At 39.2% G+C, this 26,413-nt stretch overlaps 3 protein-coding genes across 8 annotated transcripts; all 3 read left to right on the plus strand.

The window, feature by feature from the left end:
• The first annotated feature begins 752 nt into the window (after window positions 1-752).
• LOC120799744 (SWI/SNF-related matrix-associated actin-dependent regulator of chromatin subfamily E member 1-like) lies at window positions 753-9,259 on the plus strand. 4 transcript variants are annotated; one of them, XM_040145076.1, is made up of 11 exons: window positions 753-1,046; window positions 1,904-1,954; window positions 2,285-2,328; window positions 2,695-2,799; window positions 3,727-3,807; window positions 4,146-4,277; window positions 4,480-4,651; window positions 7,418-7,590; window positions 7,712-7,813; window positions 8,388-8,649; window positions 8,752-9,259. In XM_040145076.1, exons 2-11 carry the CDS (start codon window positions 1,948-1,950, stop codon window positions 8,955-8,957), a joined length of 1,284 nt encoding a protein of 427 aa, XP_040001010.1. In that variant the 5' UTR covers window positions 753-1,046; window positions 1,904-1,947; the 3' UTR covers window positions 8,958-9,259. The 4 variants fall into 4 exon arrangements, with proteins under 4 accessions (XP_040001010.1, XP_040001012.1, XP_040001013.1 ...); XM_040145078.1 differs by having other exon boundaries at window positions 2,695-2,793; XM_040145077.1 differs by lacking the exon at window positions 753-1,046 and adding an exon at window positions 1,139-1,530.
• Window positions 9,260-11,578: 2,319 nt separating this feature from the next.
• Window positions 11,579-14,407, plus strand: ccr7 (chemokine (C-C motif) receptor 7). Of its 2 annotated transcripts, none has more exons than XM_040146695.1 (3): window positions 11,579-11,637; window positions 12,814-12,863; window positions 13,022-14,407. In XM_040146695.1, exons 1-3 carry the CDS (start codon window positions 11,622-11,624, stop codon window positions 14,087-14,089), a joined length of 1,134 nt encoding a protein of 377 aa, XP_040002629.1. In that variant the 5' UTR covers window positions 11,579-11,621; the 3' UTR covers window positions 14,090-14,407. The 2 variants fall into 2 exon arrangements, with proteins under 2 accessions (XP_040002629.1, XP_040002630.1); XM_040146696.1 differs by having other exon boundaries at window positions 13,037-14,407.
• Window positions 14,408-17,030: 2,623 nt separating this feature from the next.
• Window positions 17,031-26,284, plus strand: LOC120799729 (tensin-4-like). 2 transcript variants are annotated; one of them, XM_040145052.1, is made up of 13 exons: window positions 17,031-17,082; window positions 18,245-18,518; window positions 19,665-20,007; window positions 20,428-20,759; window positions 20,854-20,949; window positions 21,149-21,280; window positions 21,863-21,955; window positions 22,697-22,774; window positions 22,974-23,036; window positions 24,676-24,847; window positions 24,954-25,022; window positions 25,283-25,312; window positions 25,481-26,284. In XM_040145052.1, the coding sequence occupies exons 2-13, from the start codon at window positions 18,266-18,268 to the stop codon at window positions 25,611-25,613; spliced, it is 1,794 nt and encodes a 597-aa protein (XP_040000986.1). In that variant the 5' UTR covers window positions 17,031-17,082; window positions 18,245-18,265; the 3' UTR covers window positions 25,614-26,284. The 2 variants fall into 2 exon arrangements, with proteins under 2 accessions (XP_040000986.1, XP_040000987.1); XM_040145053.1 differs by having other exon boundaries at window positions 17,042-17,082; window positions 18,248-18,518.
• The last annotated feature ends 129 nt before the right edge of the window (window positions 26,285-26,413 follow it).

The raw sequence follows: 26,413 nt of genomic DNA on the forward strand, positions 1-26,413 counted from the left end.
CTCTCTGTCCCGTTCACACAGCTTTCCGGTCATCGCCTGGTGAATGAAAAGAATATGAAGCAGCACACCTGGAGATGGGATCACAACTGCATGTGTGTGTCTGTATGCCTATTACAACGGATGCAGGTCAAGCATAAATAAAATAAGCTCTCAAGTGTGCAGTGTAAACAGAAAGAAACAGGGTCACAATGAACACAATCAATTAACAAATCCAAAACAAGTACTATTCAGGTTGAATGGACAGAGATGCAGGCTAAATCCTACAGGCTTTGGTTTGTTATCTCTAGGGAACACACTATTACAACTATTGACCTGGGCGGCTCTTTAACAATGTGAACAAGAATGCAAAGTATTTCAGTTGTAACAACAAGGGATTAGTGAATAGGGCAACCTTGATTTTTCTCAAAAGCACAGTAGCCTGCGAAGTGTCCATAATGCAATTTACAGTATGGTGACATAATAAATCATTCCAACTTTTTTTTCTATTATAGCCTGAGATTATTACCTTGGAGAAAAGAATGTGTGTAATCTGAAGAGTATCTGGACCGACATGGCACATTTTTCACATGAAGTCATGTATTTTGCATTCAGGGTAACAATGTAGGTCTGCTTTTTCTTTCCATATAACTCATGAGTAAACAGGCTACATTGTGATTTTGACAAGTATTATGATGATGCACATTTGCAGCTTAAATATAAAGCTATGTAGGTACAACGTGGAATCCGATGTAGCAGCGCTGCGTTGTCGTGACACCTTCTCTTTTTCTCCGAATGGCTATCTTTGAGGAGAAAGGTGCTTCTCCTGTCATTTGAATCAGTGAGAGCTGCAGCAGTGACAGTTGAGGGCGATGGGCATCAGTATTGAGGCAAGGCGCAGCTGAAGTGAGAGGAGGGTGGGGGTGCAATTCTAGAAGATTCTGAAGGAATCTTATGAGTGGACCCCATTTCATTCGTTTATTGTGGGAACCGTTTCTCTGAGCTAGGTGGTTAGCCTTCCCTGTCAAAGCCACAATTTACACACTGTGGTGGGGACTAAAGGTTTTAGGGTGAGTTTTCTGGCCATCAATCTAGTATACACGCTTGCTTATCACCATCAAAATCTATGGGAATTTGTATATCTTTAGATGTGTTGGTTTGACTCGACGTTGCATGCTAATATTTCAAAGATGTCATTTTCTTTTCATTGAGGTAGCTAAGCTAAATAACCAGTTAGCTAGCCTCCAGCCTGCTGGTTATTTAGACCAACCAATGTCAGTTAAGCTGCTTTGCTGAGCTTACCACATATATTGAATGTCTACTGTCAAAACTGTATAATTACGCTACAGTTAAAATCATTTCATGCACGCTAACTACATTCATTTCTGGCTTCTGCTGCAGACTAGCTAACCTAACGTTAGCTAAAAAGAAACGACAAAATGACTGTAGCTACAATATTGGCTACTAGCTAGCATGAATGCAGGCAAACGTTAGCTTGCTAGCTAAATTACAGCTCGTTTATGGATCCCGCAGAGATGCAGCGCTAGATGAAAGGTGAAAATCAGTCGGACCTAATGTCAGCTACCGGTGGTCTTTCACCGGCTACCATACGCAAATAGTCATAAATCCTTTAGGATTTAATGCATCCTTAAAGAAATCAACGTTGTTATTGATATAATTACTTTTACTAACATGAAATGGCTTGCAAGTTTTAACCTCCAGTTTTTCGAGACACTGAATGTTCTTAATCACGTTAAGCTAACTTCAAGCTAACGTCGATGCTAGGCAGTGTAAGCAAGCTCTGTTGTCTGACAGTCATTATCGGCATCTCTTTGTTTTGGGCTGTGTATGAAGCATTCTGACAACACAATTCATCTCATCAGTACGATATGAAATGTTATCCTACTCTAAAATGTGTTCATTACAGAGCCAATGACTGGAATAGACTGATTCCCACTCCTCTCTTCAAAGATGTCAAGTAAGGAACTGGGAGTGTTTTAATCTCTTTGGAGGTGATGGTATTAAAATGCATGCTCAAATACATCAGATCTACTGTTTCCATAAACCATTGGAAACGATATAACCATAACACTACAATATCATAAGTGAACTACAATCATTACCGGGGGGTTCCAGTGATATAGGTCTTAGTTTGGTAGTGACAGTTTTTATTTCCTGTAGGAAGCATTTAGTAGACATCACTGACAAATAGGGTTAGCTGAGTCAAATTAAGTTGGAGAACTGGAGATAGTTTGCTGTTTCACTGGGCTGATGCAGATGTTGATTTGGACCTTTTCTTTCACAACAGAGAGACCATCCTATGCCCCTCCCCCTCCCCCTGCCCCCACGACTGTAAGTATTCCTAACTAGCACCCAATATTAACTAGGTATCCCAAATTAAGTTGATGTTGGAGTTTGGAAACTTTATTTTACTACAGTTTATGCTTTATCAGAATATATTTTTCAAAGAGACCAGCTTTTTTTGTTGAATTCACAAACCCTGTTAGTTACACAGACTGATGTGCTGATTCGCCACTGCTTCTGAAAAGATTATTTCCTTATAGTCCCAGCATGAATGCAAGTTTCTTTGTTTTGCATTTTCCCAGCTTCTTTCATTGGTTTCTTTATTATTATTATTATTTTTTGTCTTGGGCTTTTTTCCTCTCCTTCTTTTATGTCATTTCTCATTCATGTTTCTGTCTCATTTGTTTCCATCAGCAAATGCCCAACACTACCGGGTTTGTGGGGTACAACCCATACAGCCATCTGGCCTACAACAACTACAGACTGGGAGGGAGCCAAAGCAGCAACAGTCGGGTAACGGTATGAATATTAACATAGAGAAAACAAGGTGTACGAAAATGTCAGGAAAGTCCAAGTGGAGAAATTTAGTTAAGTTTCACACAACACTGAAGAGTCAACATGCTTAGTCAAATGAAGACACTGCAGAAGCCTCTGCAAGCATCAATATCATTGGAGCTTTTCACAAGATTGACCTTTGCTTTGTTCAGAACAAATAACATTGGATGTATTTTTGCATTTCCACTGTTCAAAGAACAGATGTTGCAGAATAGTCAGTGTAAGAAGCCTAACTCATTCCATTACTGGGACTGAATATGAAATGCGTGTCATTCCAAACTCCCTCTGCTATTTCCATCATGGTGCAGACTGGCTAAGAGTCCATCTGTGTGTATTCAAATACCACCTGCCCTCCAAAGTCTGCATTTCTGACAGCCATGTTAAGTAACCCATGCCATCAGTGTTGCCATGGCATTAAAGACTCGCTGCTCAGCATGGCTCTGGCTGCTGAGCAGTAATTTAGTCGCTGCATGCAAGCTGTGGTTGGCTGACTCGGATAATGGCATTATGTCTCGCAGTGGGCAAATCTGAGCTTAAGTGAGATTTTTTTTGTTTTTGTTTTTGTTTTTGTTTTTGTTTTTGTTTTTTTGTTTTTTTTACAGCCAGCAGTATTACATTGTAGTCTGTAGGGTTCCTGACTCCTGTATAGCCTCAAAATGTCATTAATTAAATCAAGTTAATTGAAGTGCTAAGAAATTACTATGATGCATTTGTATTTGATTCCAATAATTTTGATTCCAATAATTTTTTTTGATAGTTATATGTCTAATTACATAACCATGCACCAGCATGTAGTTTCACAAGCTATACTCAGCTGAGCATGTTTAAATGGTTGTCTGATCACTCAACAGCAACCATGCCTTAAGGTGACTCACTTTCTTTCTTTACCAGAATTCTTCTGGAATAAATATCCCAAAGCCACCCAAGCCACCTGATAAGCCATTGATGCCATATATGAGATATAGTCGTAAGGTAAGTACACAGTGTGTAACTGCTGCTTTTTGCATCAACATGTGCTCTGTTGGAAGAAAGGGATGCTTTGCTTTTAATATATTCTATCAGCTCAGAGTAAGTAAGACGTACATTTTTGTTTCAAACACTAACAGTTGTTTATCGAGGTAGGTGTCGAGCCAAATTAAGCCAGGACTTAGCTAGGACAGTCCACATCAAATATTGGGATTTATCCACTTGGAGATGGAGCTTAAAGCACACGGCCTCCTCTGGTTTGTGACCTCTCTGCAAAGAGATAACCACTTATAGCCCCTCCAACCCAACCCAACCCCACACCCATGTCTGGTTCTCATCACCAGGTTTGGGATCAAGTAAAAGCCTCCAATCCTGATCTGAAGCTATGGGAAATTGGGAAGATAATCGGTGGCATGTGGAGGGACCTCACTGATGAGGAGAAACAGGATTATTTGAATGACTACGAAGCAGAGAAGGTTGGTTGTTTTACAAGGGGTGTTCATGGGGTTTTTCTGATGGGTGACCAGTAGATGTGTCTCCAACAGTTGTGGGTCCCTCCAGTCATCATTCCTTCCTTTCTAACAGTCCTGAGTAAACCTCTTTCCTTATCTTGTAGTATTTGATAGAAATGAGGGTCCACTTGTTTCCTTGTCATTCCTGTCATCTTCTCCACCGTAGATTGAGTATAATGAGAGCATGAAGGCCTATCACAACTCGCCAGCCTACCTGGCCTACGTCAATGCAAAAAGCCGTGCTGAGGCAGCTCTTGAAGAGGAGAGCCGCCAGAGGCAGTCCAGACTGGACAAGGGCGAGCCTTACATGAGTATTCAGCCAGCAGAGGATCCAGATGGTAAGGCCACTCGGCTAAATGCTTTGTCTCCCAAGGTTTAGAGCACTGTGACAGAGCTGTAATTACTGCAGAACGACCACACAGAGTTGCCAGTCCACACACCAAGAGACTGTTATCTTTTTCCCTCCTCCTACACTGCTAAAACCATCTACATTTTTGGTAATGCTACCTTTGAAATGCCATTTTTGTTTTTAAGCTGCAAAATGGAACAAAATTTGTCTGTTTTGTTTTGCAAAACTGTTTACATTTTGTAGTTATTTTTGGCATTGGTTTAGACATAATTGCAAAATTTACATTCTTTTCTCTGTTGTTTTAAAGACTGACGCACACACGTTAGACACACCAGCCAGGAGAAGACGTTTGAGTTACACCCACCTCAAGGAAATGATGCTTGTCTGGGGTCTGGCTGGGTTACAGTAGAAGATAATCACGTACAGGAAAACTACAGATAAAACCAACTGCTATTCAGAAAAACACCCCAGACCATAAAAATGTCAGAGCTGGTATCCCTGTGGGTAATGTTCTCAAACGACTGCACGTACGTCAGTGATTAAATAAGATTTAGCTCTCCAGGCGGCTGCATATTCTGAGATTGTGCTTTATTAATAAATGCAGTCTTAAAGAAATTCTTCTCTAAGCTGCTATGTACCAGTTTCTCCTGTTCTGTGTTTAACAGCATCGGAAGAGCTCACAGAGATACAAGTGCCTGCTAGAGACGTAAAGTCAAAAACAATTGATGTATCTATCATGCACTGTTTTAAAATGCATTTGTGAGAAGTCTTTTTGGTGGTTATTTTCAGTAGTAGAACTAACCAGTAAAATCACATAAACTATATTAGATTAAAGTTTGTCTTGGGTGTAATGTAATCAGGTAATCAGGACCTTAGGCATTCGGAAGGTCTTACTTAAAATCAGTAATGCAAAATAACCTGAAACTACATCAATCACGCATAGGGAACACGTTGCGCTAAAAGTTGAAGTTGACAAATATCCCACACGTTGGTGAGACTGAATTCCACTGAATTTGTGACCATAAAAGAAGCTTAATTCTCACACCCTTCCTTTAGAATGTACTACCTCCCTTGACTGTTTCCTGTTGTGCTGACGGAGCACCTATGTGAGCACCTTTGAAGCTTTCAACATGGCAGATGAGATACATTTCTGCTCTCTGGAAAGTTTCAGGGGTGCACACATGGGTGCACAGGAGCGGCAAGTTCAGGTGGTACCCTCAAAGAGCTCTTTTTGCATCACAGAGAGGGAAAAACAAAATTTTACCACAACAAAGCCGAAAAGGAGTGCCACGTATATGATAGTGTTAAACAGTGTTCACAAATGGAGAAATAAAAGGGACACTAACTGATCAATAAAAATGCAGATTGAGAAAAAAATTGCATCATTGTAAAAAATTGTATGGTTAAATGTATTTGTCAATCCAGCTCTATATTAGCTACTTATATATACTGTATACTTTGTAAAAACTGTACTAGTAAACAGGTTTAGAGATTCCATGATCAATTTATGATCTAACAAGTCAATTTTTGATGAGTCTGTTTGTTTTATTTGGTATTGTTTTCATTTAGCTGGCTGGCTTGTAAATCCTCTTTTTTAATCCATTCTATAGAAGGATTCGATGTACTCATTTGGCCTCTTATTAATCCTTTCTTTAAATGTCCAAATTAATAGTGATAAATTAATTGCTATGCAACCAAGTATCAATTAATAAATGACTTTCTAAACTTTTGACATGATCCTGTAGATCCTCCATGTCACATTAATCGCATCTGAATCTACCAAATAAGCCTGAAGTGTTTCCATACCAATATGCTGTACACGAATTTCTTTTTCGATGCTGTCAGTTACCAACCTTTTATTGAAGAGTAACACCTATGTTAATTTCTTGTGTTTGTCAAAAACACATGGTTTGCAAAAAAGACAAGTATTGCATAAAACGCAGTCCGGGAATGGGTCTTGAAATCTTTTGAAAATGTCTTAACTGACTTGAGGATAGCTGTATACAGTACATGTTCTCCCCATACATCCTTACAAAGCCCCGTGCAAAGGAGATTGAGAGAGAACTGACAAATATAAATGTACCAAAACAATGGCTCACAAATTCAGTGTCAGATCTAAAGCTGGAATCATGGTCAAAGATGGTTTTAAAAGTACTGTAGTTATGTATTTTATTCGGAATGCATCTGCAAAAAAAGGTAAATTGAGTTTAAAGTAAAAAGTCCTATTTGAATACATCTAGACTCTAGTGTGTGGAAAAAGTAACTAGGGATGTATATTGTCTTAAGGCACAGTAGATTAACTGTATTTGGTTTTTACCATTCTGCACCGTCATCCTGTATTTAAATGGCAAATGAGTATACATTTAAGACAAAGACTAACATTTGTTGACGAATGAAAATTTCAGAGTAAGTCTTAAAACTTCTGTCCACACACAGTGGGTGATAATTAACCACTTGTCCCATTCATCAAACAGTGACGGTGCTGCTTTGCTTTAGAATTTATTTTGCCCAACCCGCCTCTGCTTAAGTCTAACTCCCTAAATACTGAGCAATATCCTCATCATGTTAATAGTGTCTTGATACAGCAGTATTTGCATCATTTTGTTTGGTATCATTTGTGACATAGTTTGCTGAAGCTCTCATACTCGTTGATGGTGACTGTATAACACATCTCTGCTCTTTGCGTATTGGCAGGTGTGTAAAAAGCATCTGTACTAAGACAATCGTAACAGTTCAGATATTTTCATATCTTCAGATTACGACGACGGGTTTTCCATAAAGCACTCGGCAGCAGCTCGTTTCCAACGCAACCACCGTCTGATCAGTGAGATTCTAAGTGAGAGCGTAGTCCCAGATGTGCGGTCAGTTGTTACCACTGCTCGCATGCAGGTCCTCAAACGTCAGGTCCAGTCTTTGATGGTACACCAGGTATGATCAAATTTTGGTTTTTCTAATCTTCAAATAATGGTGGCATATAACATTGAGAGCTTCGTTTTTTTTATGGGTTAATAATGCCATTACCATGGTGCCTGTGTGTCCTGTATCGAAGAGAAAGCTGGAGGCAGAGTTGCTTCAGATTGAAGACCGCCACCAAGACAAGAAAAGAAAATTCATCGAAGCCACAGAGTCATTCACAAATGAGCTCAAAAGGGTAGACATCTTTTACATTGAGCTTGATCATCACTTTCTTGCACGCAAGCTTCATTTTGCATGTTTAACTGTACAGTATGCAGCTCTGGTTATTTGTCAGTCTACATCTGCCTTACAGCCGCCAGCTGCTCCTAAGCCCATCCACATGTTCTGGCAGTCATATTGCTATCAACATTTGCGATTTTGTAGCCCCCATAATGACTGTTGTTTAGAAACGAGATGCAGCACTGTGCAAGTGAATGCACTGCTCACTGTTCACAACAGACGGCGCCATTTATCCTTTCCAGAGCTTCTGACAGATTCTATTCACTGAATCTCTGAGTCTCGTCAAGACTGAACATTAACTGAGACGCTGTTCTAGTTAAGAGCAGAACTCTGTTCTCACTCAATTACATTGTTTAATTACATCAAGTAAGTTGTTACTTTCTGTGTAACTTTCACATGCATGTTCAGCAAAAACTAAACTTCAAGTGGGAAAAAAAGTATGATTTTAATGAACACTTACAAGCAAGCTCAAGAGTGCAGCAATTTTTTTCACCTGTCTACATTAAATCCACCATTACTGTACTTTTTAGCTGTGCTGTATGAAAGTGGAGGTGGACATGGAGAAGATTTCTGCAGAGATTGCTGCAGCAGAAGAGGCAGCCCGCAAACGGATGGCAGAGCGTGAGAAGGATTCAGGAGACCGAGGTGCAAGAGAGGCCCCCACCTGTGTCTTAGCAGAAGAAGAAAAACACATTTGTGCAACACATGGTAGCAAGTCCCAGCAAAATTCTCTCAGTGAAAGTAGCAACAAGGAAGGCGAGGACACAGAATCCAACGACACAGATACACCAGGTAAGCAACACTGGCCTTTATTTGTGGCTTTGGCGCAATCTGGCTCTCTTGCGGAGCTTCTTGATTTTTAGATCATGTAATTTTCTTTTTTCTTTTACTCAGGGAAGCCGAAGGCCTCAGAGGAGCTTGAGGCCCATCCAGGAAGTGAGGAAGGGGCATCAGAGGACAAGGAGAGTGTCCCAGAGGGAGCCATGGAGGAGGGAACCAGTGACAGTAACACAGGCTCAGAGACCACCTCTGCTCAGACAGAAGATGCCCCGACTAGTGAGCCATCAGAGGGGCCCAGCAGAGCAAGAGCAGCCCACTGAGTTGAACGCCTGACTGTCTGTAAACTGTAAGGCTGTTATAATGTCTGTTGGCCTGTGATCCTCCGATAATATATATTGCACAGTATCATCTCAGTTTATCAAAGTATACAGTATGAAAAGTGTTCCGATGGGCTCGATGTTTAACAAGCCTGAGGCAAAGATGATGTTTTAGTTGAGTTTTACAACACCAAGGCTCACAAACATGCGCTGAATAGAAATGAATGAAAAATGTAAAGCACTTGAAGCCAACGTAACAATGGTCCTGTCTAAAGTAAATGGCTGCTGACTGCGCCACAAAGGTCTATGAGAAAGCACTATATTTCCTCCACAGGCCGCATTGCCATTTGGAATAACCCAGACAAGCCCTCTTCAGCACATATTGATACATATCTCTAGCACTATGTCTGGCAGATCCTAGATTGTCGCAAAATAAGACTGTCTGTATGAAAAAAAGCTGTCACATGAAACAAACATTGTTCAGTGTTATATTTAACGTTGTCTTTTGTATTGTAGTGTCATTGTTGCTTTTATTGTTATTTTTGCATGTTGCAATTTTTTAAAATAAGTTGGCATACTTGTGAAGAGTGGAGCTGAGTGACCATCTCCTTGGCAGGAGAATACTTGTTTACTCTCTGTATCAGTATTACAGTGACAGTATTGTCTCAGGAGTTTGTAGTCATTAGTAATAGTTATTTTTGTTATTTATTATCAGCATTTTTATCATACTTGTGTATTGGTTGTCCTGGGCCCAGCCCAGTCCATCCATAAGTATATCACTTGATCATCAGTGCTGTACAATGCTCAACTATCGGTGTTCTCAAGTTTGCTTGCTGTCAATCAAATCAAAAGCAGTACGCTTAGAACAAATCTGTGTTATGGTCAATATTGCAATTTTCAACAGAAATCTTTTAAATGTACCGTAATTGTGTACACAGTGTAACGAGGTTTGCTTAAACATGGATTTTCATGTTGTCGTAAAACAGCTTGAAGAGCAGTCATAAACATATGCAGTCTTAAAATGAATTTCCTTTTGCATATTTATACCAATAAACTTTTCTACCCTAAACAAGTTCTCTCAATTAATTTTTTAAAAATGTTTAATACAAGGTGACTATTTTACAATAATTACATACAAATGTACATCTACAGTACAAACATGCGGTATAGAAGTGCTATTAAAAGTACACGGTAAAACTGTATTCTTTGATAATACATTACAGTAAGCACTCATGGTGCATAAATGATCTAAAACAGGTATGCTGTATCACAGTATGCCAAGGCTTGTATCACACATTCATTGGTGCATACAGTGCACTTGCATATAGCATATTTGTCCTTTGCACAGTACAGGTAAGGGAAGTGGGTAAGACGAGAGGGTAATGGCTCTGATTTCCTGTTTTGCAGAACTAGCAATCCTCCTGAGGGTTCAGTAATGCAAAGTTCAGCATTACTGTCTAAAGGAATAACTTACACCTTTTGGGAAATAAACGATACTTGGTTTCAGGCTCTTTTAAGGTGTAATTCTCAGTTCTGATAGTAATTCTAAGTGTAAAAGACGCACCCTGCATTGCAGCTTGCCATTTTTGTGCTGAGTGGTTATCACTGCTTCAAGTGAAAGCTAGAAACCACAACCACAGCGATACAGGTGTGCAGAAGCATGTGCAGATCTTGTGCATTTGTAGGCTAAAGGGTAGTTCTGCAAGTCCTCATGTGCTGTCCAATTCAACAAGACTCTGTCTCCCTTATATATTTAAAATTACATAGTAATAGAAAAGCAAATGCTGTTGGAAACACAACTGAATAAATTGAAGTATAAACTGAGTTATTTTTAGGAAAATCCGTCAGATCTCTATCTACTGACAGTAAAGTGTGGCTTTGAACAGTCCTAGTGTCCCTAACAGAAAGTGTGGTTTTCAAGAAACAACTCATCTGCATAGATGCAATACTTACCTCATACCTCAGCCTCTGTTCCTTCTCAGGTTCCTTTCATTGAAGCATGAGTTGTGGCTAACCATGGTAAATAACTGGAAACTGATGAAACCCATCTAACTTCACAAATAACACAAAAGAAGGTCTCTATTAATTTGACATGAGTTGTGTATGTGTTTCCTCGCCTTTTGTATTTATTTTACCGAAGTGTTGTGGTACATTAGACATTTTTGTAATGTTTTTATCCTTTCAAAACAGATAATAAACGGAATTGAGACTACAGAGAGTGGTTCTAGTTTCATCTTTTGAGTCACAGCGGTCTGTCTCCATGTGTTCTCTAGTGTCGAAGTGCCATGGTAGTTATATATAATTACATCTAATGATAGACACCATTACACTTTGAAGTGATCTAGTCTATATATTTTAATTAACAATACATTGCAGTACCAATAATTAAAAAAAAGTAATATCTTTTATTAATGTGTATATATATATATATATATATATATACATATATATATATAATAATTTATAATTTCTCATAATATTTTTTTGTTCATTTTTCAGGGTGTTCCTGTGGTTTTTTGAGTTATGATACTTGAAGGCTCAGGAGAAAAAAATTTGAGAACTGCAGGGTTTTTTTTTTCATTTCAGCAAAGGGAAACCACCATCCAACACAGACAATCAGCTAATCTGTGTAGTGGCTTTACCTACAGCGTACTAATTTCAGTCAACATGCATTCTGGCAGTGGTGAGTACCTCATCAGAGTTTAACCAAAGTAATTGAAATGATGGATTATGTGTTTGGTGAATGAATGCTTGTACAACAGCCATCAAAATTATGTTTAAAAGAGATAAGCTCAAGTAATAATTAAAAATTAATTATAGCCATGTTATAGCAAATTTGGAAAAAGTAACTTAAGCTGTGTGAATTTTTCTGCTATCAAATTAATCAGGGACAGTTATTATGTGATTACACTGTTTAATCAATTATGTGTAACACAGACATCCATGTGTAAAATTAGTGAAAAATCAATCAAAAGTTATGTCAATGCCGATATTGTTCAATCCACTGTAATAGGGAGTACAATCTGGCAACATAGACATGTTTTGTGAGGCTGACCTCATGTATGTGTAAATCGGAACTGTATGTCTGTAGTCATTTTTACATTATTGCTGCATTTTGCTTAATTTCTGTTTCATTTAACCTGCCAAATAGTGACAATTTTCCTGTAAGAACAGACAAACAGGAGTCAATTTATCTGACTAATGGTGCAGTCTTTACTGAAATGTAGTACTTCACATTTAACATAAAAGCGTCAATGACTGGATACCTTATGACTTATGAATACTACTCAGAGCTTTTATAAAAATACAGAACTACGTGTAAGAAAACCACATGGCTGCACAGGAAGTCTTTTACTTCTAAAAGTATGCTATACAATATCCCCAGTAATCTGAAAACACATTCAAAACAGAAACACAACCATTATATGCTGGCAATTAAAAGGGGAACTCCGTGAAAAAGGTCAATTCACTAGTAATAGGGAATATGACTCAATCTTTGAAAACAATTGTATGTTGTCTTCTGTAGCTCTGGAGAAACTTTGTGAAGTCCAAGAAAATTTCTCAAATAATGTCACTAAATTATGTCAGTTTCGGGCTTGGAAATTACCCATTTATAACAGAAAGTCTGGGTTACAAACTCGGCTTATGAAAGATGTAGAATGTACCATGCAGGTAGGGTCTAATGTAAAGCAGCTGCTGGTTGCTTTATGCGAAGTGTAGGATCAAACCTTTTTTTTTCGTGTTTGAACCATACTAAGGACTAAAGGTCAAGATATCTTGACCTTTTGCTACTTCAGTTTTGACTGGCAATCATACTATTACAGTATTTGGTCATCTAAGAATTCAATCAATGTTTCAGGTCTCCAAAAACTTCTGCCAGCTGTGCTGATATGGGTAATGGATTTTAAGGTAAGAAAAGCAGACAAGTACCGTGGCTTCCGTTATAGTTGTAAATACCAAAGAAAACATGATGTTTGTAGCAATTCATATCCACATAGCTTAATTTAGCTTTTAATTTTTCAGATTACTTGCTGTCATGTGATCCCTTAATCTGTCTTTGAATACAGTCTTGCTTGTCTCAGCATGAAGAAAATCCAACCACTGCGAACTACTCGGAATATAACTATTCCAATGTGGATTACGATGACTTTCCCGCGCTGTGTGTGAAAGAATCCAACCGCCATTTCCGCCTCTGGTTTATGTCTACCTTCTACTCCTCCATCTGCTTCCTGGGGCTGGCAGGGAACCTACTTGTCATCCTCACCTTCTTCTACTTCAAGCGTCTCAAGACCATGACAGATGTGTACCTGCTCAACCTCTCCTTTGCAGACCTAGTCTTTGCTTTATCGCTTCCCTTTTGGGCAGCCAACTCTATGGCGGAATGGGTGCTGGGCCTGGTGGTGTGCAAAGCTATGCACACTATTTACAAGGTCAGCTTCTACAGCAGCATGCTCCTTCTCTGTTTCATCAGTGTGGACCGTTACTTCGTCATCTCCAAAGCAGTCTCCGCTCACCGCCACCGCTCCCAAGCAGTGTTTCTCAGCAAGGTGTCATCAGCTGTCATTTGGGTTACAGCAATGATCTTCTCCATACCAGAAATGACATACACCACTATCAATAACAACACCTGCACCCCTTACTCCAGCACCTCCGACAAGCTCCGTGTCGGCATCCAAGCAAGCCAGATTGTTTTGGCTTTTGCCCTTCCACTCTTTGTCATGACCTTCTGTTACAGCAGCATTGTCCAGACCCTTTGCCAGGCTCGTAACTTTGAACGGAACAAGGCCATAAAGGTAATTCTCGCTGTGGTAGCTGTCTTCCTGGTATGCCAGGTCCCTTATAACCTGGTCCTATTTTGGACCACAGTTGTCACAGCAAAAGGGGGAACCGAGGACTGCGGCTATGAGAACCGTCTCCTCTATGCCACTGATGTCACCCAGTGTGTGGCCTTCCTCAGGTGCTGCCTAAACCCCTTCGTCTATGCCTTTATTGGTGTGAAGTTTCGTCATGACCTCCTGAAGCTGCTAAAGGACTTTGGATGCATAAGCCAGGAGAGGTTCTTCAGGTACACCTGCGCCAGGAGGAGGAGCTCAGCGGCCAATGACACTGAGACAACCACCACATTCTCTCCCTAAAGCTGTTTCAGAATGGCTATTCACACCTGCAGACCACACAGTGGAGTGCATAACATTAGGATCAAAGTCTCAAATCAACAATATTTTTCATGTACATAGCAGATGGTATCATATAAAAGACAAGTACATATGGTCTTTGCTGTTGTTTTGTTGGTGTCTCTGTGTTCATTCTTGTCAGTTAAGATCAAAGAAGGCCTTGCTTATTCTTTTGTATTGGCTACAGTGTGTAGTATTTCCACAAATCCACAGTGTCAATGAAAAAAAGAAAAACCTACAGTGCTTTTACTCCACCATTTGAACAGCACCAAATCATGTACATTAAACTTACCAAGCAAAACAAAGTTCTGTCATGCTTTTAATATTATAAAATTATATATTGTTTTATATTTTTTTATTATAGGATTTTATTTCAACTCTTTCCCGTATTGTATGCTATGTGCAAGATTTAAGATAATTAAATAAGACTAAATTCACTGAAACAGATCTCAGATGTACTGATTACATCAGCATCAAAATGCTGCATTAACAGAATGAATGCAGAATTAAAAATAGCAGTAAAAAGCTTAGCAATTAGAGGTATGATCAAGTCATAACTTTGAGACTTTGATCACTTATACTTTCCTAAATAGCGGGATTTGAAGAACTCCTACTGGCCATATGCTTTGACTTCTATCTAGGAAGACGATTTTCCTTATATAAGAAAAATAGATCTTAAGGTGTTATGAAACCTGGCAACAAAACCCCCATTGGGCAACTGTTACAAAACCTGTCAACAAGGAAAGCATAAACATGATCAACTGGAGTGATGGTCAAATTGCATAACAACCACGAGACATTACTCAAAGGACTTGAGGGATTAATGAATCAGAAGTCACTAATGTAAGGTGCAGCCAAACCGTGTAACGCTTATGGTTACAGTTACTCTTCTCATTAATGTGATGACAAGAATTTTAGATCAAATTGTAAATTTGGCTGAAAGCCAGTGTTGTGAAGTGAAGTTCAGAGGAACTGTATAATCACTTTAGAGCTTAAGTTGGAAATCTCACAGTAGAATGTTGCAGAAGTTGTATTTGAGTTAGTCTCTTGATTTAAAGCGGCTTTAGGCAGTGTGTCATCCTCTGCAGCAGTGAGGTGAAGTGCTGTTGTGGCTGTGGTAGTTCTGCTGAAAACTGCCATGATCTATTATTGTAGTTAAAAATACAATACAGACACTGGCAAGACTTAAATTAGAGTTCATCGCATTGCAATAATTGAGACGAGGAAAAAATAAGTCTTAGAACTTTGGTCAGCTGAAGGAGGATATGATTTTTAAATACGTCTTAATTTGAAGTAACAACTACTGCCTAAATGTTTGTAAAAGTTCAGCCGTTGATTAAAAATATCCCTCTGTTCATAGAAGTAACCTTTAATAGCTGGGAGAGCTAAGGGGTGGTAAATAATTTCTATAGTATTTGCCAGCGTTGTCGAGATTTCATTCAGAGGCTGATATAAGCACTATACTAATGTAAACATTTAGTATCATTAGCATGACAATAATAAAAGACACAGCGGGCGATAATGTGCCCAACAGAAATTATGTGGAGGGAAACATATCTCAGTACAGGAGTTGACCCTCGATGAGTCATGTGAGCACAAGGACACACCTAGTCATTAAAGGTTACCATGACCACTTGATTTGATACATAGGAAAAACCAAACAGGCACTTCACAAGTAATTCAATTGCAGAATCAAAATTGCCAACTATGTCAATTTGACAGTAGGACAAACATATCTGTGAATATTATCAGAACAAGCTAAGGAGCTAAGTGGTACAACAGACGCTCTGACTGTATTCATGGAGATAAAAGATCACCAAATTTCCTCAGTCCTCGACGACGAGTGTGAAAATAGACTGAGGTGTGTCATTTTACAAGCAGTGAGTGATTTAAAAAGAAAAACAGGTTTATGGTTGCTCAAAGTTAGTGCACCTTGGGACTGCTTAATTATCTAATTAAGAAATATCTTTGTATATGTGTAATAATCTTTGAGAGTGGAAAATGTACAGTAGAGTCGAATACTCTCCAATTCCACTCTTCTTTCTACAGTCTTTTACACACAACCATCTCATCGTTAATCTGAGGAGATCACTGGACTTTGAGGTTCAGGAGAGCAGAAACACCCAGAGCAGACTGACCTGCATTATTAAAACAACTACAAAATCAACTGTGATTTTTAGAGGAAAGCGATCGGGACTAGCTCAATTCAGTGAAAACAGAGGAAAATGTTGCTATTTAGACTAAATCTTAAACACACATTTGCTTGACCTAAGCTTAGAGGAAAAAAAATTATTAAACCTCAGGGAAGCCTACATCAAAAATGTGGCCACAGTTATGAGTAGGGGAGTAAAATGAATGAAATGTTCAGCTGCATCAATAACCTCACATACAATACTGGCTTTGTAAAACTATACCTGCAGTGAAATCAGATAAAAAGCTACTATGAGTCTCTGAATGATAGCAGATGATAATGCAACACACAATGGATTAATGCAGTCAAGCTCCTGTTTGTTTCAACAATTCCTACCGTACTGTATTAACTGCAAAAACCCTCCACGGCTACATGCACCCGGGAGGTTATTAATATATCAAACTAATGTTCAAATTCTTATGAGCAAGTGTCTATGCTAGCAAGCACAACATTACAAATTATGTTGTGGAAGAACTTTGCATGAACATGTACTGGTGCACTTACTGTAAAACAGTTTAAGTCATAGCTTTGTGTACTCATCTGATTTCATTCTTGAAACAAAAAACAACACACCCCTCCAGCCATAAACTTTACACTGTTCAGATGACATCATCAGAGGAATTAGTGATCCTTGGTGCTGATAGGCTGACTGGGAAAAGGGTTGGGATTTCATTAATAAAAGCATGTAACGTATGCAATGTCAAAGTAAAACAGTGAAAAGTCTGAGAGCAAGGCAGCAGTAGAATCCTGACCAGAAGAAAATAAGGTAAGTGACCATTCTTTACCTTAAGTAAGATATGTGATAGAATGTACAAGATATCAGTTGCAGTAAAAAAATATGCATTCTTTTAATAAATATATCAACAGTACTTCATTTTTATTGGATTTTTCCCAGTTCATTATTAATGTAGTCTTAAAACTATTTTATTACTATCATTTCACCAGATTGTAGCACAGACATAAATAGGTTAAAGCAAGTTATGATGTTCCACATGTATGCTCTCATTAATTAAGACCAAAAGCAATAACTCAACAGTTGCATTACAGCTCATAATGCACTTCTGTTTCATGGCACTTTATTTTATTGACCAAGGTGAAGCTTTGTGAAACTTATCTTGCAATTCTCAAAAGTGAAAACCTGAATAATCTGAATTTTCCATAGAACACATGCAGATTTTTGTTATCTTGCAACTTTCCAAAAATACTTTGTTCAGAAAAAAAGTTTTGGTTGTTGTAGGAAAACACTAGTGTAGTTATGGTAACAATCAGTCACCTGGGTGATTCACTGAGCACCACGCCTCATCTGAAACACAGAGAGGGAGACACAGCATGTGCTTGATCATCCCCCGTATCCTCCCCCACAGCTATTGATGATGATATAAGCACTGAAGTAAGCCCTTTACTCTGCCTGTGTTCTTTTTCACCAAGTGGTTTAATGCAGGATTGAGACACATGTGGGCTACATGTTCTCACTTCTGCAGTCTGGGACACGTACTGATTATTTTCTTTATTGATTACAACAACTTTTGAGTTTTTTTATTGTTTCAGTCTGGTCAATATCAGTACACTGGAATCAAGGTTACACAAGAGGTCTTACCATATAAGACAACACTGTACAGTTGCAATGAAAAAAACCTTCTGAAGAACATTTCTTATTAAAGTCTGACCGCTGCTGCAGTGCAAATGTTGGCAAGTTGTTGCTTTAATCACCAAAAATCAATGAAACAATGAAAAACTTGAGGTGGGTGTTTATGTATATCTCATATCAGTGGCCAAAATGCACTTCATTTTCTTAGAACATAAGTATCTGGGGAAAGAAAGCTTACGATGGGTCTGTTTTGCAAAAAGGACAAACATGAGGCTGTTATTCCAGTGAAGACAGTGTAACTGATCTCCCACCATTATATTCCTGTCTTTGGTGGTCCCAGAAGACCGTGAGCTCTCCTACCATGATGCCTGCAGCTAAAGGCATGTACCATATGATTCCCAATCACGTTCTGAGAGTGGGTCAAACTGTCCGCCTGGACTCGGCGCAGGAGACAGTTAATCAACATCCCAGTCTCACAAAGCCCGGCAGTAACCATGGTGACCCTGACCTCGACATTTCCCTGGATAATCTCAACCAGCTCATCCTGGAACTGGATCCGACATTTGAACCTATCCAGGTCAACAAAAGTCCCTCGTGCATTAGCCCTCCTACAGGTACAGTGTGACTGTAAAGCCACTTTGCTTTTAAGTTTTTTCAAACTTCCATTGCTATTTTCTAACTTACTTCTTACTTAAACAACAAGGTCAACAAAAGTCTACAGACGTGACACAGCACAGTAAAACCACAGTAACTCCTATAAAACTTATAGTAAACATGGCCTGGGGCTCTGGAAATTTACCCAGCCTATTTAGGACTGTTTCATTTTATTTTTTTTAATCATGAGGTAATTGCACCCCTTCAGCTGTTCCGGGATTACTGCCCAGACTAGTACCACACCCTGCACATGTTGGGCTACAGAGACAGAGAAACTCACCACCAAATCACGTATGAGGGTGGTACAGCAGTGTCTTCACTCAGACCCGCTCTGCTCATAAAGTGTGCACGAGACTCAACAAAGCATATAAAATGGATTTCCTGTTGCTCATGTTTTCTTGAAAGATGTTTGGTTGTATGTTTGTGAAACTGAGTGCCATGTGTAAAATCCAGCAACAGTCATGAGAAATCAGACAATCCGTAGCTTAAATTCATCAAAGAGGTTAAAACAGTAGGAGGAAGTTCATGTGCTGTGTTAATTACTCTCTTCCTATTGTTGCCAAATATAGCATTTCCCCTATTAACATTACACACCACAGTACCTACCTAGGGCAAGGCAGATGTTGATATTTCCGTATGAACATTAGTCTCTATAATGTAACTTTGGTTGCAGATGCCACACATCTGACTCAGACATTGACCACGGGCTACAATATATTCCTGAGGGCATAAACTCACTCAGTGCCCGTCAACGCAGTGAGGCAGAAAGATCTTCAAGTGCACAAGAACAAGTTGGGACTCCTCTAGCTGATTTGGTATCATCAGAATGGCAGAAATGCACAATTCTCAAAGCATGTAGTTTGGAAGGCATGGTCTGTGTTTTGCAAGCTGGTACCTGCATGAAAACTATGAATGTCTTCGTCAGGTGAGTATATTAGCAACTGTGTTTAGGCCAAGCCCATTTTGCTAACAGAAAACCAAAGAATGAAGTCCAAGAAATCATGGATCACGCAGGGTTTTTCCACTGACTGTATCAATGTCACATCCTACACGGCATTTCTTGCAATATAGTTTTTCAGTTTTATTGCTTTCCTCTTCATCCGCAGCTGACTCGTGCTCAGATGAAGATGTCTCCCACTGCATGTTGGTCCCTAGGGGATGTTCTTCCAGCTCATCGCCCACCATGGTCCCATCTACGTCACCCTGTATACCCATCCCTGCACACAGCAGTCTCAATGACAGGACCCATTGCACGCAGGTATTCTCCAGCTCCCCTACGTGCTCCCTGCCTCCGCTGCCATGTGGAAGTGCACCCCGACGAAATCCCTCACCAAAGCATGACACAGCCTTTTCCCAAGGATCCCTGCGCTTGTCGCACTCCAACAGAAACAGTGCCACCTCACTCCTCTCCATGTCAACATGCTCAGACACCAGCTACATCCTCGGCAGGTAAAACTCACAATTAATGCAAGGCCTGCCATTAACCAAGTTTAAAATATGCATCTTGTACATGCAGCGATTTGTAAATATGCTGTAAAACCTTATCCATCCTAAAAGGCTGACCAGTTAATTAGGTGACTTACTGGACTGAAATTTGCTTGTGATTTCATAGTGGAACAAAACTTTTATGGCTGTAATAACAGTCACAAACTGGAAAATTTAACCACATTCGCCAAAACAATGTGGCGTCATCTTTTCCATCTGTCTCAGTTCATTCTAATGTTACAAATTTAAGGACAGGACAAACCTTTCTCTTCTTCTGCTTGGTTAAAGTTCATGTTTGCTGATACAAACTAAAAAACATTGTAGAATAGGATGTGGATCTATTAAAATCACATCTGTAAACATTTCTTCTTCTTTCCTACATAGCAACCTGTCCTTGACCAGTGAAGACACTTACTCTCCAGAGTCCATCCTTACTAGCATGTCCGGCTCCTTCAGCGATGTGTCCAGAATGAGGCCATTTGATGACAGGCGGAGCCCAGACAAGGCCTCGCAGACAAAGCGAGGACATCTGCAGGAGCTTCACAGCAGAGGAGCACAGAGCAGTCCTGCTTCACTCTCTGGGTCTTTGACTGATATTCCTGTACTGCTAGTCAACGGTGCACCAGAACCGGATCTGTACACCCATTCTCCTGGCCCCGAAATTGGCTTGCCACAGATCATCCCCGGGTCAAACTCGAAGCCATCTACTCCTCACAGTAAGTGGCAGGTGTCACAGTAGTCTAATTTGCTGGCAGCTACCACATTTTACACACTATCTGACTCCACTGTCATCTCTGTGTGGTTGTTAAGGTTTCCATGCCCATTTTAATGGCAGTCAGCCCTCAATGAAATTCGTCATGGACACTTCAAAGTTTTGGTTCCGTCCACATATCAACAGAGCAGAAGGTGAGAGTCTGAAAACAACACTCCAAAGGTCACTAATTGAAGAAATAATAGCTTTATTCAAGCTGTGAAGTTATTTCATCTTCATTTCTGAGTTTTTTTCCCCTCCAGGGATGTAGGATTCTTCTGCAGCAGAGATACACAATAAACACACATTTGAAGCTGTTTGTAAGCATTTTCTGTGATGTTTAATTCATTCTAGCTGAAGCCCTGGTAAAAGACAAGGAAGCAGGAACATTTGTGGTGAGAGACAGCACCTCCTACAGAGGCAGCTTTGGTCTGGCCATGAAGGTGGACCAAACACCTTCGAACTTCACTGCTACTGCCTACCCAGGTAAACTTTACTAGTCAGTGCAGCGGCCTGACCTTATGACTCCTTCTGCATCACAAGCAATTGAAAAAATTCACAGCAGTGTTTGGTCAGATACAGGAAAGACAAGGTCTTGAATGCCACAACTACAACATTCAGACAAACAACGTGAACACAGTGTATCACAGTGCTGCTGTCGTCATTTGTCTATGCCAGAGACCTTAAAGGCACAGGCAATCACTTAGCAACTCTGCTGAAGTGTATGAGCATGTCTGACGACATTCAGCTATCCGTGGTGAGGCAGGAGACAGCGCTGTTATTTTTTCCACCCACAGTATACCCTGTGTAAACACAAAAGAAAACCAGTTGTTTATGGCACTGTAAGCAATCTAAGAAGAAAAAATGGACCTCACTCACGAAACAATTTTGATGCTACTTCATTTGCAGATTTATGTTTTTTCGACTTTTTTTTTTTTGGGAATGCAGGATATGAAGAGTGCCCTGTATCATAATGAATCATGTATAATTATGTATCAAATCATATTATACATTAACTTTTCCGACTGTAAGTAAATCTTCCTGATATTTGTCCTTTTATCAAAACAGGAGAGAGCAATTCAGATCTTGTCAGACACTTTCTTATTGAATCATCAGCGAAGGGCGTACGCATCAAAGGCTCCTCTCAGGAGCCATACTTTGGTAAGTACTGTAAAAGTCAACAATGCTTAATTTGATTCACACCTACAAGTCATTAATTTTCCTTCAAACCTACTTAAAATTCATTTGCCTCAGTATGACTACACATCCCAGTCTGGCTGATGTCTCCAACAGCTGAACTGAGTCAGCCATGTCTAGATTCGTGGGATGTCGGTGGGCATCAGTGCTGGGATCTTGTTCTTTATTCAAGGGTATGAGTTCATAGGGTGTGTTCTCACACCCATAGAGCCATTATCTTTCTTATCAGAGCCTGGGGGTGTAAGGAATGAGACACCGTCACCGATGTACCTGCTTCTATGTTTAATTTCATTCCAGAGGAAAAGATGAATGGAAATCATGTCATCATATTACTTGAGCTTTAGTGTAGCTGTGGTGGCTTTGAAAAATCCCCACGAGGCAAAAAAAGTATTCTTAACCTGATTTACTCAGCCCATAACTTCAATTTCACCTAAACTTGCCAACACAAAATATCCAGTGCTTTCAAAACTGCAGTGAATTTAGATAAAAATCAAAAAGCAAAATTACCGTAGACATTCTAGAGAATAATGTACAGAAAACACTACACTGCAATGATAATCAGTAAAGCTCCTTTTTGTCATTTACACTTTAAAATAATGCATGAGTGAAATATTATAATTTTTGTCTGACCTTTTGTGTTCCAGAATGAATTTCTCAATCATACTTGTGCTTAACCTAAGCTATGATTTTCTGTTATCTGTAAAGGAAGTCTCTCAGCCCTGGTCTACCAGCACACCATCTCTGCTTACGCTTTACCATGCAAACTATTGCTCCACTCCCAAGGTAAGTAAGCCTTTATCGCCAGATACAGGTGAGTGTGTGTGTGTGTGTGTGTGTGTGTGTGTGTGTGTGTGTGTGTGTGTGTGTGTGAGAGAGAGAGAGAGAGAGAGAGAGAGAGAGAGAGAGAGAGAGAGAGAGAGAGAGAGAGAGCGAGACAAGGTAGAAAAATGAAAACCTCTTCTCTCTTCTGTTTTTTGCACAGATCCGGGAACATCAGAAGAGAGGGCAAGTGACAAACCAGCATCAGAGGACAAGGCTCAAGCAGGTGAGACAAAGTAACACACCTAAATACCCCTATTTGTTTAAAATTTGCATATGATACAAGGTTATACTGTACTAGCACTGAGCTTTCAATAATGTTTACCAAGTGCCATTTAACTAAGATGAAAAAAGGAATAGCAGAAATAAAAAAAGAAGAATAATGAGAAATATCAGCAACAAATGCTTATGTCAGTGGGCTAAGTGATAATAATAAACAAATATAATAGAATACGGCATTACATTTAAGTAACAAAAGTGGCCTTAAACTACATTAACATATACTTATGTTCTCACCTTTTCTGCTTCTGTAGTCATATTATTTTGCAGCCATGTAAGGAATGCTAACAGTAGCTTGTCCCAAATCAACTTGCAAATTGAGGTTAACTGATTAAAATATCTGTAGCGCTCCTCTGAACTGATTCCAGAAAGTCCTGCATGAGAATATTTTAGAATAAAAGATCAATTGAAATGACGTAATGTAATGAGAAACGTCATGAGAAAACACATTAATCTCTGCCCTGTTGTTTCTCCACCCCACTTCATTTCCTGCCGGCCAAGTCAAACAACAGACACCTGACACAGGTTACTTGACCCTTATCACAGCAGCCATTTCGAACAATCGTAGCAGGAAAGGCACACACACGTGTATTTAATAACCTTCATTAAAGGAGGCTGGTGTGCCAGTCCTAGCATCCTGTTTTCACGTGTAATGTGGCTGACGCAGACTCTTAAATAGAGCAGAGCAATAATGCTAGTCACACCTGTGCTTTACCAGTTGTGATGAGTAACGAATCTGAGCTGAATAAGATCTGTTGATTCAAGATAAAAGCTTCATATTTGATTATTGATTGATACGACGGTAAATACAGCTGAAAAATAAATGTAGTGGGGTAGAAGTATAATATTTGCCTCTGAAATATGGTGAAGTTGAAGTATAAAGTACCATAAACCAGAATACTCAAGTAAAGTACAAGTACCTCAAAATTATATTTAACTAAAGTACTTGAGTAAATTCACTTAATTACTTTTAATCAAATATTTTTATAATCAAATCTTTTTCAAGTTGCTAAAACTATCCCAAAAATATACTTCTTTGCAAAAAACAATCAGGAAATATATATCTGTATTTTATCTTGTGAGGTGATACATTTGTGTAGTTAGTATATTAAGTATAAGTACAGTAAGTAAGTACATAAGTGTAACTAAGCATATGCTTTTAGAATATACAAAATAACCCTGTACATTGGAACTGCATTGAATAAAGGTAGCTTGGGTGGACATTTACTGTTTCCTGTCCGAGATAAATGTAAGCAACGTAAGTAAATTAGGGCCAAATCTTATTTGAAATGATCTATATGCAAAATCATGTTTATTTTCCAACTGACAATGACATATGTGGATGTGACAGGCTCTTTTAACCAACGACCAACAGGTCCACCATGTCACATTCAATGTGCCATTCAACCCTAGTTTCCTATGTGTATAATACATATGGGTCAATTGACAAACAATCCGGGAGGCTGTTGGAGGGGGCTTCACTTATTTAAATGTATGTTTGACTACCTTACATGTTTAATGCAATGTCTATGTGTATTCAGCCTCTATTTCAAATTATTGTGTCACAATGTTCGTCTTTTCCATAGCTTGCAATTTCATTTACCTGAATGCTGTCCCAACTGAGATGCTGACGGGCCCTTGTGCAGTGCAAAAGGCAGTGTCCTCAACACTAGAGAAGGTCTCAGGTTCCTTCACCCCAACCGTAGTCAACCTGAAGGCATCTTTGAAGGGTGTAACACTGACAGATATCAACAGGAAGTAAGAAAAGAAAAAATCCTGGTGGTGATATGTGGTGGTTTGTGCGTTTGTGTGCAACATTTAGTGAAGACTGAACATTTTTAACTCCATAATCATTTCTTCATAGGCTTTTCTTCAGACGCCATTACCCCACTCACCTGCTTAGCTACAGTGGTAAAGATCCAGACAATCGATTGTGAGTACAAAACAACATGTTATGATATAAATCTGTGTTGGTCACAGTCTCTTTCATGTTACCAACTGTGAGTAAAGAGCTCATAAGTTCAGCTCATTAGTACTCCTGTGTGAGTTTTTTTTTTCTGCATGGCAAATTATTGAATTCACCACAATATGAAAAATGTCTGGGTCATTGTAGATGGCATTTTTTGTTAACAGAGAATATAAAAGCAGATCTCATCTCTCTAATCTCACACTTTGCCTGTTTTACTCTAACAGGTGGGTGAAAGGTTCCACATTTGGTGCAAGGTAATTTTCTGACTGTTTTGGATTGCTTACATTATCAGACTGATAATACAACTATATATCTTTTCTACTTGAATTTGAAAAAAAAACAACCCAAACACCCTCCTTCTTCTACTTTGGTTTTTGTTCGAATTAAATTGAATCTAATCTGTGGTTTCTTTGTCCCAACAGGATGTTTGGCTTTGTGGCAAAAGGCGTAGAGGCTGGCATGGAGAATGTATGCCACGTCTTTGCAGAATATGATCCCATGCAGCCTTGCAACAAAGCCATTGAGGTTATTGAGACTGCCATAGCCAAGTTGTAGATGCACAAGGAATGAGACAACTTCAACAACAACAACACACTCTCCGCCCCTACTTACGCTGTCTATACTGTACTTTTCTTAGGTAGCATGTTCATGTGGTGGCCAGTGTGAGTGTTACCCCTGCTGTTGTTAAACTGTACAAGTTATCTGCCGCACATGATTACAGTACCTGCAAAATCTAAATTAGAAGTGCTTAGGACTACCCAGATTTGTAATGTGGTCAGATGATTCAAGTCATATTGAAAAGGCAGGCGTAACTGAGGCATATACTGTATGTAGATACACAGGAAAGCTGTCAAGCAAGAAGAGACGGGGGACCGACAACATACACTATGATTGTAATTGTAATTAATCTCTTGCTGAATATATGAAGTTGCCCAGAAAAATTATTTCAGGATAAAATGTTGTTTTATAAAATGTTAATAACCAACACCTTGTATATAGGTTAAGACATGCTACAGCACTTTATTTGTCTTAATAAGGAATGATTCCCATGTAAATTGAGGTGTAAATCTGCTCCAGCTGATGCTATAAAATATAGTGATGAGAGAATCTGAAGGTTTGAAGGCAATTGAAATACTGTTAGGTCCTTTCATTTCAAAGTCGAATACCCAAGTTGTATAGTTCAGAATATTATTTATATTGCACTGTAAACGATTCGTGTATTGATGGACTTGTATTTTTTTCTTCAAATTGTTATGATTAAAAATTAACACATTGAACTGCTGAAGTTGTGTATGTGTGGGCTTTCAAATGCTTATGTCTAAACAAAGGGATACGTGTGTGAAGGTGTGACAAAG

This window comes from Xiphias gladius, chromosome 15 (assembly GCF_016859285.1).
Source record: "Xiphias gladius isolate SHS-SW01 ecotype Sanya breed wild chromosome 15, ASM1685928v1, whole genome shotgun sequence".
NCBI lineage: Eukaryota > Metazoa > Chordata > Actinopteri > Istiophoriformes > Xiphiidae > Xiphias > Xiphias gladius.

Excerpts from the sequence above, each read along its gene's own strand:
- LOC120799744 (XM_040145076.1), top strand. Across the intron at positions 2,329-2,694 it reads CTCCCCCTGCCCCCACGACT|CAAATGCCCAACACTACCGG; the intron begins GTAAGTATTCCT and ends TGTTTCCATCAG. Across the intron at positions 7,814-8,387 it reads TCACAAATGAGCTCAAAAGG|CTGTGCTGTATGAAAGTGGA; the intron begins GTAGACATCTTT and ends TGTACTTTTTAG.
- ccr7 (XM_040146695.1), top strand. Across the intron at positions 12,864-13,021 it reads TATGGGTAATGGATTTTAAG|TCTTGCTTGTCTCAGCATGA; the intron begins GTAAGAAAAGCA and ends CTTTGAATACAG.
- LOC120799729 (XM_040145052.1), top strand. The coding sequence starts at position 18,266 with ATGATGCCTGCAGCTAAAGGCATGTACCATATGATTCCCAATCACGTT. Across the intron at positions 20,008-20,427 it reads ACCAGCTACATCCTCGGCAG|CAACCTGTCCTTGACCAGTG; the intron begins GTAAAACTCACA and ends TTTCCTACATAG. Across the intron at positions 25,023-25,282 it reads AAAGATCCAGACAATCGATT|GTGGGTGAAAGGTTCCACAT; the intron begins GTGAGTACAAAA and ends TTACTCTAACAG.